This window comes from Vicia villosa, linkage group LG2 (assembly GCF_029867415.1).
Source record: "Vicia villosa cultivar HV-30 ecotype Madison, WI linkage group LG2, Vvil1.0, whole genome shotgun sequence".
NCBI lineage: Eukaryota > Viridiplantae > Streptophyta > Magnoliopsida > Fabales > Fabaceae > Vicia > Vicia villosa.
In genome coordinates this window covers 94,316,139-94,330,259 of record NC_081181.1, presented here as the reverse complement: position 1 = coordinate 94,330,259, position 14,121 = coordinate 94,316,139, and the positions used below count along the sequence as shown (strand labels likewise).

Sequence of the window (14,121 nt, the reverse complement as noted above, 5' to 3'; positions counted from 1 at the left end):
TTATGTAAAATAGTACTACTGATAGTGGAATCTTCTTCCTGGCTTGGTAGCCCCCAGAGTAGGTAGTTAAACCGAACTGGGTTAACAATTAACTGTGTTATTTATCTTCTGCATTGTTTGTTCAGTTATGAATGTTATGACTTTGGTTATAACATCAGGTTCAGAAGTGTTAGCTGTTCCTATACAGAACCATGTAAAAAGTATAATCTGGTTATGTATGCTGAACATGTATGATCCCAGGTTTCATTGACTCTTTTCTAAGAGTAATTAAATAATGGGGGATCCTTCTATTCTGCTTGTGCTACATTAATAACAGATCAGATGTCTTGACATCGGGATTGACATCCGAGTCTGTATACCAGAATTTTCATATATATATATATATAGTCCCAAAAAGTAAACCGTTGAGAAGGACAAAATATTGCTTTCCACGCCTGCTGGCATAACGACTGATCCGCTGTCGCGCGCGGGTCAAAAACGAGTTAATTTTATAAAACTGTAGTACGACGGTAACGGTAACTCGTGTATCGTCTCTCAAGGATTCCTATTCTTATTAACTGAATGCAAGTCGAATGGGGGGGGTTGGTTCAGGTTCGATTTATAGAAAAAAAACGCTTAAAATAAGTGATTATAAAATAAGCTGTTTTGAAAATAAGTGATTATGAAGTTAAGCTAATCTGCTGTTTCGGTTCCTACTATCATCGATAAATATAATTCTGCGGATTTTATTCACATTCGAAGCACAAAAACATTCAACAAGCGAGAATGGAATTATAAGAATTATGTTCCTCTTTCACCGGATTAAGCAAACGGTTCAACAATTAGCGGAATAACGAATTAAGCAGACAGTATAACGCATATAAATTCAGGAAGCATAAATCAATCGAATTAACAATGCTATTCTATGATAATTCGGATTAAGCAAACGAATGACACAAAATAGGATTGATATGAATAGAAATTATATTGCAAAATAATATTAACCTCAAGTCTTGGAATCCGAATTACAGCAGATTAACTCAATAGGGATTAGTTCGCCATGGGATCGTCGAAAGCTTCGAAAATTTCGTGAATAGTAGATAGAATGAACAGTGTCGCGGCTGCTACCCTAAGGGGAGAGAGAACGACCCGTTTTACAATCCAACTGGGTCAAAAATACGACCCAGACCCAAAACTAATTGACCCGAAACTTAACTAAAACTAGTGCTGCAACTTCAACGAGTATTCTGGCCCATCTACAGTCCGATTCTGACTTCGACTCCAACATAAGAATTGTAGCTCTTTCTCTTAGCTTTCCGGCGATTATTAGAACGCCTCAATCGGACTCCTGGAACTCCAGATATGATCGTTTCCGTGCAGACTGTTAATGCTGAAAAATTAATACGAAAAACAAATAAGTGCAAAAATAAAATAAAGTATAAAAACATATTAAAACATAAAAATAAATAAAAAAAACCGAAGAAATGCTTGAGTACAAACATGGAAGAACGTGCATTAAAATGCACTGATCAAATTCCCCCACACTTGAACTTTTGCACTCCGAGCAAAATGAAAAGAAAGCAGAAATACATCAACAGTTACTCATCCTAGGCTACAAATCTTCTTCGGGTAAGTTTGCATCGACAAGTACTAATCTTGCACACTAAGGACATCGTAAGAACACTAACCACAAATATGCAGACATAAGGCTCCTAAATACACAAACCAATTCAAATCATATGATTATACCATAGCCTAACTTACTCATCCTTTTTGCTCTTTTTCATTCAGGCGCAATCACATTAAGCCCGTTATCTCCACACACTTATAGCAGGACAACCGGTTAGTGACTCTGATCCTTTTGCACGGGGTTCCGGTACTTGTGTGGCATAACCCTTTGCTTACTCAGATGTAGTTGCGGGGGATCGGACCGTAATCCTCCCTACCAAGTTCAGCACCAGAAACCGCTAAACCAACTAACAAAGAGTTTTGAAAACTTTTTTTTTGAAGATTACACAACCGTTGGGTTAAGTGACCGGGTGAGGATCACCAAACTTAGAAGGTGTATTACCTTTTTCTTTTCTTTTTTTTTCTTTTCGGAACATTCACTTATATTCATCGGCTTCCTGCGTAAAGTGTGTGAGAGATGGTGCCGACTGCTGAAATAAACTACTCAAGAGCTGTCAAAGAATGAGAAATTAAGGCTAAAATATAATAACAAATTCAAATCAATTTCCGTATGCAGGAGACTTATGGTGTTAGAACGATACCGATCTTGTGAATTTTTCCCAAGACTCCGCAAACCCGACTCAAATCAGTGTGTAGCCTAAAAACTTTCAAGAAGATGCATTTTTTTTATTGAAATTAAACAAAATACTAACAAACAAAAACAAATAAAACACACGATTTCCTCCCCCACACTTAAACTAAGCATTGTCCTCAATGAAAGGACATTACTAATAAAGTAGAGAGAAGGAAAGAAGGACTCCCTGATCAAGTTGCAGTGTAGTCAGGTGCTTCTAAAGAAAGCTCCTCTATGCTGACATCTTCAGGCACCGGACTTTCATGGAATAACTTCAGCCGCTGCCCGTTAACCTTGAAGACTTTGTCAGTACCTGCACTTTTTATTTCTATTGCACCATGAGGGAAAACATTAGTAACAACAAAGGGGCCAATCCATTTGGATCGAAGTTTCCCAGCCATAAGCTTAAGGCGGGAGTTAAACAGTAAAACCTGTTGGCCCACAGAAAATTCCTTCCTAGAAATCATTTTATCATGGAAGTGCTTAGTTTTTTCTTTATAAATCCTAGAGCTCTCATAAGCCTCTAATCTAAGCTCTTCCAACTGTTGCAATTGGAGTTTTCTTTCAATACCTGCTTGTTGCATCTCCAAATTACAACTCTTCACCGCCCAAAAAGCACGGTGTTCTATCTCAACAGGAAGATGACACGCCTTACCAAAAACAAGTCGATAAGGAGACATCCCAATGGGTGTCTTGAAAGCTGTCCTTTGAGCCCAAAGTGCGTCTTCTAGACGACGGCTCCAGTCTTTCCTGTTTGGCTGCACCATTTTCTCTAAAACCTGTTTGATCTCCCTGTTGGAGATCTCAGCTTGCCCATTAGTCTGTGGGTGATATGCAGTAGAGACTCTGTGCACAACTCCATACTTTCGGAGTAAGGCTTCCATGGTGCGGTTACAGAAATGAGTGCCTTGGTCACTTATGATAGCTCGCGGTATTCCAAACCTGCAAAAGATATTAGACCTGACAAACTCTGCAACAACTTTAGAATCATTAGTCCTAGTGGGGATAGCTTCCACCCACTTTGAAACATAATCAACAGCAAGCAAAATGTAAAGGAAACCAAATGATACAGGAAAGGGACCCATGAAATCGATCCCCCATACATCAAATACCTCACAGAAAAGCATAGGCTGCTGAGGCATTTCACTCTTGCGAGTGATGTTTGTACCTGCTATCTGGCACTCTTTACAAGTGCGGTAAGTCTCAAAAGCATCCTTAAAAATAGTTGGCCAATAGAAGCCTGAATCAAGGACTTTTCTCGCAGTCCTTTGAGGACCGAAATGTCCGCCGACTTGAGATGCATGAGAAAAATTCAAAATAGACTCAATCTCATTGTCGGGGACACATCTCCTGATTACCTGATCACTACCAAACTTCCATAGATATGGATCATCCCAAACATAATATTTGGCATCACTTTTGAGTTTGTGAACCTGTGATCTAGATGCACCTGTAGGAAAAACACCAGCAACAAGAAAATTAACAATGTCAGCAAACCAAGGTGTAATCCCATGCAAAAGAAACAACTGCTCATCAGGAAAGTCATCCTTAATAGGAAAAGGATCTTCATCTCTCTCTATCCTGCTCAAGTGGTCAGCCACTAAGTTCTCAGCTCCACTTTTGTCTTTAATCTCAACATTAAACTCTTGGAGCAGCAACATCCACCGAATCAATCTCGGTTTTGCATCCGGCTTCTTCAGCAAGTACTTTAAAGCTGCATGGTCAGTAAAAACAACAACCTTGGAACCTAGCAAATAAGATCTGAATTTGTCAAGAGCAAAAACAATAGCTAGCAGTTCTTTTTCAGTGGTAGTGTAATTAGACTGTGCAGAATCTAAAGTCCTAGAAGCATAGTAAATAACATGGGCAGCCTTGTCAACTCTTTGTGCAAGGACAGCCCTAACTGCATAATTGGAAGCATCACACATAAGCTCAAAAGGAAGTGTCCAATCAGGGGGCTGAATGATGGGAGCGGAGGTCAATGCTTTCTTCAAGAAGTCAAACGCTTGTTTGCATTTGCCATCAAAATCAAAAGTGACGTCATTCTTCAACAAGTTCGACAGCGGAAGAGCTATCTTGCTGAAATCCTTGATGAAACGCCTGTAAAAACCTGCATGACCAAGAAAAGAACGAATCTCGCGAATGCAAGAAGGGTAAGGCAATGTAGAAATCACATCAATCTTAGCAGGGTCAACAAAAATTCCTTTTTCAGAAATAATATGACCAAGAACAATTCCCTGCTCAACCATAAAGTGACACTTTTCATAATTCAACACAAGGTTAGTCTCGATGCATCTTTCTAAAATCAAGCTTAAACTGTTCAAGCATGCATCAAAAGAAGAACCATAAACAGTGAAGTCATCCATAAACACTTCCATGCAATTTTCAATAAAATCAGAGAAAATACTCATCATGCATCGTTGGAAAGTGCCAGGAGCATTGCAAAGGCCAAAAGGCATCTTCCTGTAAGCAAATGTACCAAATGGACACGTGAAAGTGGTCTTTTCTTGATCTTCAGGTGCAATATGAATCTAAAAGTAACCTGAAAAACCATCAAGAAAATAATAATGTGATTTACCAGCTAGCCGTTCAAGCATCTGGTCAATGAACGGCAAAGGAAAGTGATCCTTTCTAGTAGCCTGGTTCAGTCTCCTGTAATCAATACAAACTCTCCAGCTGTTCTGGACTCTAGTGGGAACAAGTTCATTCTTTTCATTTTTTACCACTGTGAGTCCAAATTTCTTAGGAACAACCTGCACTGGACTTACCCACTTACTGTCAGAGATAGGATAAATGATACCTGCTTGCAAGAGTTTGGTTACCTCTTTCTTTACAACATCAAGAATCAAAGGATTAAGCCTCCTTTGGGGCTGCCTTACTGTTTTCGCTCCATCCTCAAGTAAAATCCTGTGCATGCACATCGAAGGACTAATTCCTGGAAGGTCGGCTAATGTCCTCCCGATTGCTTTCTTATGCCTCTTCAATACCTGCAAAAGTCTGTCTTCTTGATTGAAGTCAAGGTTAGAAGAGATAATAACAGGAAGTTTTTCATTATGCTCCAAGTAAGCATATTTCAGGTTCCCAGGGAGCTCTTTTAGCTCTAAGGACGGGGGCTGAATGATGGATGGAAGGCTTGGGGCAGCCGGGATGTCAAGCGCATCGACGGCAAAAACAGCCTCATCGGTAACAACTTCACCTGTAGGAAATGTATCAGGCTGCAAGGAAGCATCAATCTCAGCACAAAGGACACAAACATCAGTGTCAGTGCAGTCAGGACATGAATAATTATCATCAAAATCAGAGAGATATGAAAAATCATGTGCAAATAATTCAGAACAAGTCTCATCAACTAGTTCAGAAATCAACTCAATATTAAAAACCGAATGCTCCTCCACAGGGTGTTTCATGGCATCGAAGATATTAAATTTTGCGACGATGTCACCAAATTCCATGGACATGGTTCCATCATCAACATTAACTTTTGTCTTCGCCGTTTTCATGAACGGTCTGCCTAAGATGATGGGAGCTCTGCTTGACTTAGTTTCTCCTTCCATGTCCAGAATGTAAAAATCTGCAGGAAAAATTAAATCGTTAACTTGAACGAGGACGTCTTCCACTATGCCGGTGGGACGTGCATTGCTCCTGTTCGCCAGTTGAACGATTAAACCTGTACGCTGCATGGGACCAAGGCAAAGGTTATTATAAATAGAAGTAGGCATAACATTAATGCCCGCTCCTAAATCAAGCAAACAATTATCAAATTTCTTATCCCCGATGGTACAAGGAATAGTAAAAGTTCCCGGGTCCTTGCACTTTTGTGGCAAGACCTGAGAGATGGCCGAAACACTTTGTTCGGGCTGAATGAAAGCAGAGATGCTTCTTCCCAAGTTGAATCTGTCACTTCCTTTCACTTTTCTCTTGTTTGTACACAGATCCTTCAGAAATTTTGCATACCTTGGAACTTGCTTAATCACATCAAGAAGCGGAATGTTTACCGCTACTTTCCTGAACATATCCAAAATTTCTTTTTCTTTGTCTCCCTCCTCAATTCTTTTATTTTTCAGAACTCTATGTGGGAAAGGAACTGGTGGCACATACTCCTTTTCTTTATTTTTTTCAGTTCCGACCACAATAGAAGAAGGAGAAGAAAGCTCAGCTGGAGGAGGTTCAGAAGAAGAAAGTTCAGAAGTTACCTCAATGATTTTTTTATTTTTTTCAGGGGCTGTTTCTGTAACTTTTCCGGATCGCAAAGAAATAGCGCTCACATTAGCATTACCATTCGGATTGACAACAGTTTGTGCTGGAAGTTGGTTCGAACCTTGAGCTTGCATATTATTTATTTGAGTAGCAAGTTGTCCCATCTGTGTGGTCAAGGTCTGAATGCTAGTGTCGGTTCTTTGTTGAAACTGAAGGTTGTTCACGGCCATTTGTTTAACAAGATCTTCAAGGGATGGTCCGGAAGTAGTGGCTGGAGGAGTGTGATGTGGCTGGGGTAATGGAACGGTAAGCTGTTGTTGGGAAGGCTGCTGATTTCCATATCGAAGGTTGGGATGATTCCTCCAATTGGGGTGATATTTGTTGGTAGACAAGTCAGGGGTGTTGTTGTACCTGTTCTGGTTGTAAAGGTTGGCTGCATAAGCTTGAGGCAGCTCGGTAACAGTATCATCTTTCAGAAGAGGACAAGTATCAGTGGGATGATCATGAGCTGTACAAATGCCACATACAGTTGCTGTTTGAGGTTTCGCTACTGCAAGTTGTTTGACTAAAGCGGTCAGCTCATCAAGTCTGGTTTCTAAAGCTCTGTTCGAGGAACCTTGAATTTGATGTACACCCTTGGTTTGGACAGAATTGGTTCGAGTGGTGAACTGCTGGGAATTTAAGGACATATTTTCAATGAGGGCTCTGGCAGCAGCTGGAGTTTTGTCAACAAGTGCTCCACCACTAGCAGCATCAAGAATGTTTCTATCCATAGGTAACAACCCCTCGTAGAAGTACTGAACGAGAAGTTGCTCGGTAATCTGATGTTGAGGACAGCTTGAAACTAACTTCTTGAACCTATCCCAGTACTCAGCCAATGACTCGTTATCTTGTCTAATACCACAAATCTCTTTTCGGATTGAAGCAGCTCTAGATGCAGGAAAATATCGCTCCAAGAACACTCTCTTCAGAGCATTCCAGCTTGTGATTGAATTCGGTTCGAGATCATATATCCAGTCCTTCGCTGCACCCTGCAAAGAAAAAGGAAAAGCACGAAGTTTGATATGATCTTCAGTGATACCTTCGGGCTTCAATGGTGTAGAGCACACCACCTGGAATTCCTTCAAATGTTTGTGTGGATCCTCACCTGCAAGACCATTAAACTTTGGCAACAAGTGTATTAAACCCGATTTTAATTCAAAAGGAACAGCAACAACATCATATTCGATACACAAGCCATTATAATTAACATCAGGGGCTGCAAGTTGCCTTAGAGTTCTATTTTCAGCCATTTCAAAAGCAATTTCAGAGTCAGAATCAAACAAATTATGCAAATAATCAGACTCAGAATCAGACTCAACTATGGTCGGTGAAGGTGAACTATTGCTAGCCTGGCCTGCTCTACGAAGTGTGTGCAAGGTTCTCTCTACCTCAGGATCAAAAGCAACAAGTTCAGGACAGGAAGACCTAGTAGCCAGGACTAGTGCGCAGCAATGTAGCAACAAACGTGAAAATGCCAACTATGTCCCTAAAACAAACACAATGAAGCAAATCGATTAAAAACAATTCAAAAAAATAAACTGACACCGAAAATAATCTAATGACGTAAAAATAGAATTTTGATATTTTTTTCGGAATTTTTTGACTCTATGAAAACAGAAAATAAATCATTAAAAATAGTAAAAAGGCTTTTTTCGCGATTTGAAAAATTTGTCACATAACTACTTTGTAGTAAGTGACTTTTGATCGGGCATTTTTTTCACACCTAACTGTCGGGACAGATTTTCGAAACGGTGAAATTTTCCCAAAAACCGATTTTTTCGACTCTAGAGGCGTTATGGCCGAAACCGCGAGGAACCTATGGCCAAAACGCACAAACACTACACCTAAGACTCTAATATCAGTTAATATTCACAAGAATCCCCGGCAACGGCGCCAATTTGATCCGCTGTCGCGCGCGGGTCAAAAACGAGTTAATTTTATAAAACTGTAGTACGACGGTAACGGTAACTCGTGTATCGTCTCTCAAGGATTCCTATTCTTATTAACTGAATGCAAGTCGAATGGGGGGGTTGGTTCAGGTTCGATTTATAGAAAAAAACGCTTAAAATAAGTGATTATAAAATAAGCTGTTTTGAAAATAAGTGATTATGAAGTTAAGCTAATTTGCTGTTTCGGTTCATACTATCATCGATAAATATAATTCTGCGGATTTTATTCACATTCGAAGCACAAAAACATTCAACAAACGAGAATGGAATTATAAGAATTATGTTCCTCTTTCACCGGATTAAGCAAACGGTTCAACAATTAGCGGAATAACGAATTAAGCAGACAATATAACGCATATAAATTCAGGAAGCATAAATCAATCGAATTAACAATGCTATTCTATGATAATTCGGATTAAGCAAACGAATGACACAAAATAGGATTGATATGAATAGAAATTATATTGCAAAATAATATTAACCTCAAGTCTTGGAATCCGAATTACAGCAGATTAACTCAATAGGGATTAGTTCGCCATGGGATCGTCAAAAGCTTCGAAAATTTCGTGAATAGTAGATAGAATGAACAGTGTCGCGGCTGCTACCCTAAGGGGAGAGAGAACGACCCGTTTTACAATCCAACTGGGTCAAAAATACGACCCAGGCCCAAAACTAATTGACCCGAAACTTAACTAAAACTAGTGCTGCAACTTCAACGAGTATTCTGGCCCATCTATAGTCCGATTCTGACTTCGACTCCAACATAAGAATTGTTGCTCTTTCTCTTAGCTTTCCGGCGATTATTAGAACGCCTCAATCGGACTCCTGGAACTCCAGATATGATCGTTTCCGTGCAGACTGTTAATGCTGAAAAATTAATACGAAAAACAAATAAGTGCAAAAATAAAATAAAATATAAAAACATATTAAAACATAAAAATAAATAAAACAAACCGAAGAAATGCTTGAGTACAAACATGGAAGAACGTGCATTAAAATGCACTGATCAACGACTCAAATGAGATCGTGGGAGACCAAGAGCACAAAATTCCTTTGGTCATACATACATCCTCACAATAATGGAGAAGGTACTGTACTGTTGTACCACTTTTCTTCTAGCGCAAGTTTCCGATCTTTCCTTCTTAAAGATATAATTCTTATCTGAAGTATTGAGAGCATAGAAGAGATCAAGTAACGTGAATTTTTCAAGAGTATTAGAGTCTTTAGAGTCAGAACCTTGTCTTCAGAATTAAACGCAACAACTTATCTAAGTAACAAACTTTGATTTCTAAGCTGGAAGAAAAAGCTTATCTGATCTTGAAATCTTGACTTCTGATCTGGAATACTAGCTTATCTTAGAAACACTTAAAGATCATTTTCTGACGAACATTCAACATTCTCCAAAACTGTTGATGTTACTTTAAAAACAGATGAATAGTTCTTCTGAGGTGTGTCAACGCTAATTCTGATGATCTATTTTGATTGCAATCAATCAAAATAATTTATCTGCACACTTGAGAAACTATTAGAGTACAAATTTTTTACATATAAAATATATGTATTGTTATCATCAAAATAAAAGATTGAATGCAAAACCAAATATTGTTCTAACACAAGATGCCTTGCCAATGCCTCTACAAGATTGGCTTTAAAGTCCACTCTTACCTCTCACAAGGCATACAAAATCCGCCTGTATGCCTTGGTTTATTGTCAAGTACGTAGATGAACATAAGACGACAAGATCGAAATAATAGATAACATCACCGAACCAACGCTCAAGGGGTTATGGCGACCCCAATACCTTCTTGTCATGGTTAATCGATTTCAAACAATCACGCTCTTGAAAAAGGAAACATAAGCATCAATATGGATTTAATTAGTTAAAACATATGTATATGTATTGCAAAAGAGAAGAAATATACCTTTGCATTTTAGCCATGCCTAGCAGTATGGTCTGCATAATTATAAATTAAGGAGGTAATCATATGACTCTCTCGAATAACTCTTTAATGGGGCATTCTGATCGGCTTCCTCTTGAGTTTCAGGGGCTTTAGGGTCACCAAAGGCCTCAAGATCCTTAGGTTCTGCTGTATCATATGCTTGAAATTCCTGAGAGAGTTGACTATGAGAATCAGACGGTCAGGGTTGCGAAGTAGATGCAACATCAAGTGAGTTATCGGCAACTCGTGACCTCGTCGTTCTCGTTGTGACCCTCTCACGTCGTACCGACGCAATTTGGGACATAAGCATGTCCCTAATCTGACCTTCGTTGTTGTCAGTAGTTGCACACACGTTATAAACAAAGACATATATAAACAGGATGTCTGAAGAAATTCACAAATCTATTAAAAACACTAAATATTTTGCCTGAGTACACTTCGGATATGCATCTTCGAAAATAATATACACCAAATCCATAGTTGAATCTCCGGAAAAACCTGCGATTGTCTCATCCATGGAAGATACGCCTTTTCTGCCATAATAGACCTTAAAAACCTCATTGCATGTTGATTTAACCAGTCAAGTTCGTTTACACTACTATCTAAAGTTCCTAAAACAACTAATGCATCCTAAAAAAAACTAACTACAAATCAAAACATTTAAAAAAAATAAAATTTGAAAAAATTAGCCAAATGGAATTGATTGATGAGAATTGATGTTTCGATATTATGAGATGATGGAAAGGAGAAGAAAGAGCTTCACTGATGAAATTGATTGATGAGAATTGATGTTTCGATATTATGAGATGATGGAAAGGAGAAGAAAGAGCTTCACTGATGCTTCAATGCAATGGTTTGATGCTTCAAGATAACGGTTGAGAGAGGTGAAAAGGTCTTTGTTTTTTAGAGCTTTTTAGAAAATGAATATGGAGGAAGAGTGAATGGTTATGGCGTGGGTTTTAATGAAACAATGGCGTCTTGAGATGCATCTCCGAATCACCAACATATTTTGTGAATAAATGATGTTTACGAAGATGCATCTTCGGACGCACTTTAATACGTACATATATGCATCTTTGGATTAACTTTTAACATAAAAAGGGCGTCTCTTTAGTTTGATCTGAAAAAATGGTGAAAATAAGTGTGTCCGAAATCATTAGACACTTAAGAACATTATAAACTTTTTACGGTGCTCTGCGAGCACCTATAAAGGTGGAAAGAACATCTCCGAATCAATATTATTTATTTATTATTATTAAAATACTAATTAATTAATTTTAAAATTTTAATAAAATTGATAATTTATTTTTAAATTAATAATATTCAATATCCATGCACGCAACTAACTTTTAATCTTAGATGGGTGTGTGTGTGGTCTAGCGGTGAAACGTTTGAGTCTTAAGAGTGTGCTACTCTCAAGGTTTCAGATTCGAAACCCGTTAAATACAAATTGCTTATTAAAAAAAAACTTTTCATTTTAGATGCCACCATCAGTAAAATATCCACAAATCTTTTTTTATATAGTTATTTAATACAATTAAATTTATATTATTATTATTTATTTTATAATTAAATAATTTATTTTAAATTTATATAAAAGATTTAAATATATATAAAATAAATTTACGGGTATTATATACTACTAGTTCTTAATAACATAAATAGCCGTGCAATCTAAAGATCACAAGACTTCCCTATTTAATGAATATTTTTCTTTTCCATTGTATTAATGAATTAAACTCCCCTTTTAACCTTAGATTGATTAAAAACAACATAATTTAAATGAATATGATAAAGTTTATTTTTTATTAGACACTCATGAATGTAAAAAAGAAAAGAAAAGAAAAGAAAAGAAAAGAAAAGAAAAGAAAAGAGAGAGACTATTCTCATGAAAGTTGACTAAGATAATTCTCTACTTTTTGTATACATTGTAAATTTCTCATTCAAAATTTTATAATCAAAAATAACTTTTTATTTTGAACCACGAAACAATAACATCTTCATGATTCTCTCATATTTCTTATTCATAGTATTTAACACGTATCATCATATTCAAAATAGTTACAAAATAAGTAACGAAAATTCTTATTTATTCTCACATATAAGAACAAATTTGTTCATTTGAGCCTATAAATATTCTAACAATACAAACAAAACAAAAAAAATTCTCAAACTCATTACCACCACCACCATTCCTCCTTTTCAAACCACCTTATTTTTCTACTAAACATATGGAGTATATCTTATAGACCCTGCACCATATCTCAATTCATGTAAAACAATTTTGAGTAATAACTTCAGATATGTTAAACAAAACCAAGCAAACAACAAACCAAATTTTCTACTAAACATATGGAGTATATCACATTGAAAATGCATAGGCATAAATAAAAATCGGTTCGACTTGGATTATTTAGTGATACCACCAATTCAACCATATTACTTTTGTTATATGGTTATTTGTCCTCATACAATGACTAAGTATTACAAAAAATATTTTATAATAGAGTCAAGTTAGAAATGAATCATTAGGCATTTGAAACCTACAAACAGGACAAGACCCATGAATTCTTAACCACTTCTCAATACAATTACCATGAAACTTGTGCTTACAAGGCATTTCTTTAACAACTCCACCAACCTCAAACTCTTCCAAACAAACAACACACTCTCCATCATCACTTTCTTCAATTTCAACCCTTTTCATACCTTGTATTGACTCCTTTGAAGCTGGCGGTTGACCATTATGTGTAGTACTTCCAAGTTCATGAAGCAGAGTTTCGAGACTTGAAACTTCGTTGATTACAACAATACGCTGTGTTGATGGATTCATCAAGATGAATCTTTGACGGTTAGAATCTCCGTTACGCTCTGTTTCTTGATCTGAGTCTTCGTCATCGTTTCTTGGAATTGACAAACCATAAAGACGAAGCATGAAGGGAAAGAACAGAGACATGTCTCTGGTTCTGATCATTCTTTCAAACATATAAGAAAGTTGAGAAGCTTCATCTTCCGAAGTCGTGTCTCTAACACTTCTTATCAAGTCGTACAGAGAATGTCCGAAAATTTCAGTTTCAGATGCCATAAGTTCAATTCAAATAACTTCAACAAAAAAACAAACTTTAGTGAGAAAGAAATAATGAAGAGAAAAAGTAGAAGTGAGATGAATAAATACTACAACTTTAACTTATTTATAGCAAAACATTTAGATTTAGAGGTTAGCATTAACCGGAACAATAAATTCAACTTTCATATTAAATCTTCTCTTAAAAAAATCAAATCAAATCAAATTTATTAATTCAGTAAAAGATTTAAATCAATCTAGTAGACCAAATGAAAAGATTCAAATCGACTATCAGTTCATTAATGTAAATATTCAAATCTTATTGTAGTCATTAAAAAATTAATTAAATATTATTTTTTAAATAATTTAAATCAAATTTCGCCTTAGGCCTCAAAACGCGTTGGGCCGGCCCAGGACTTGCTTGGCTCCTTCTCCATCAACAAACTCTAGTATCCCCAAACCAGACCCAACAACTACAAAGAAAAAACCATTTTTCAAATCTAGAGCCAAAAAAATAATGTGTCCAAATCTTAAGCGCAAACACAACGACAACCAACACTAAGTTATGCGTAGGATAATTCTTTTCATGAACTCTAAGTTATCTCAAAGCATAAGTGTTTACGGTGATTTCCGGTAAACAACCGCTAG

At 37.0% G+C, this 14,121-nt stretch overlaps 1 protein-coding gene across 1 annotated transcript; it reads right to left on the bottom strand.

Annotated features, from left to right (window-relative positions):
- Positions 1-12,918: 12,918 nt before the first annotated feature.
- Positions 12,919-13,494, bottom strand: LOC131649608 (E3 ubiquitin-protein ligase MPSR1-like). Its single transcript, XM_058919361.1, has one exon. The coding sequence runs from the start codon at positions 13,492-13,494 to the stop codon at positions 12,919-12,921; it is 576 nt and encodes a 191-aa protein (XP_058775344.1).
- Positions 13,495-14,121: the final 627 nt, after the last annotated feature.

Excerpts from the sequence above, each read along its gene's own strand:
- LOC131649608 (XM_058919361.1), bottom strand. The coding sequence starts at position 13,494 with ATGGCATCTGAAACTGAAATTTTCGGACATTCTCTGTACGACTTGATA.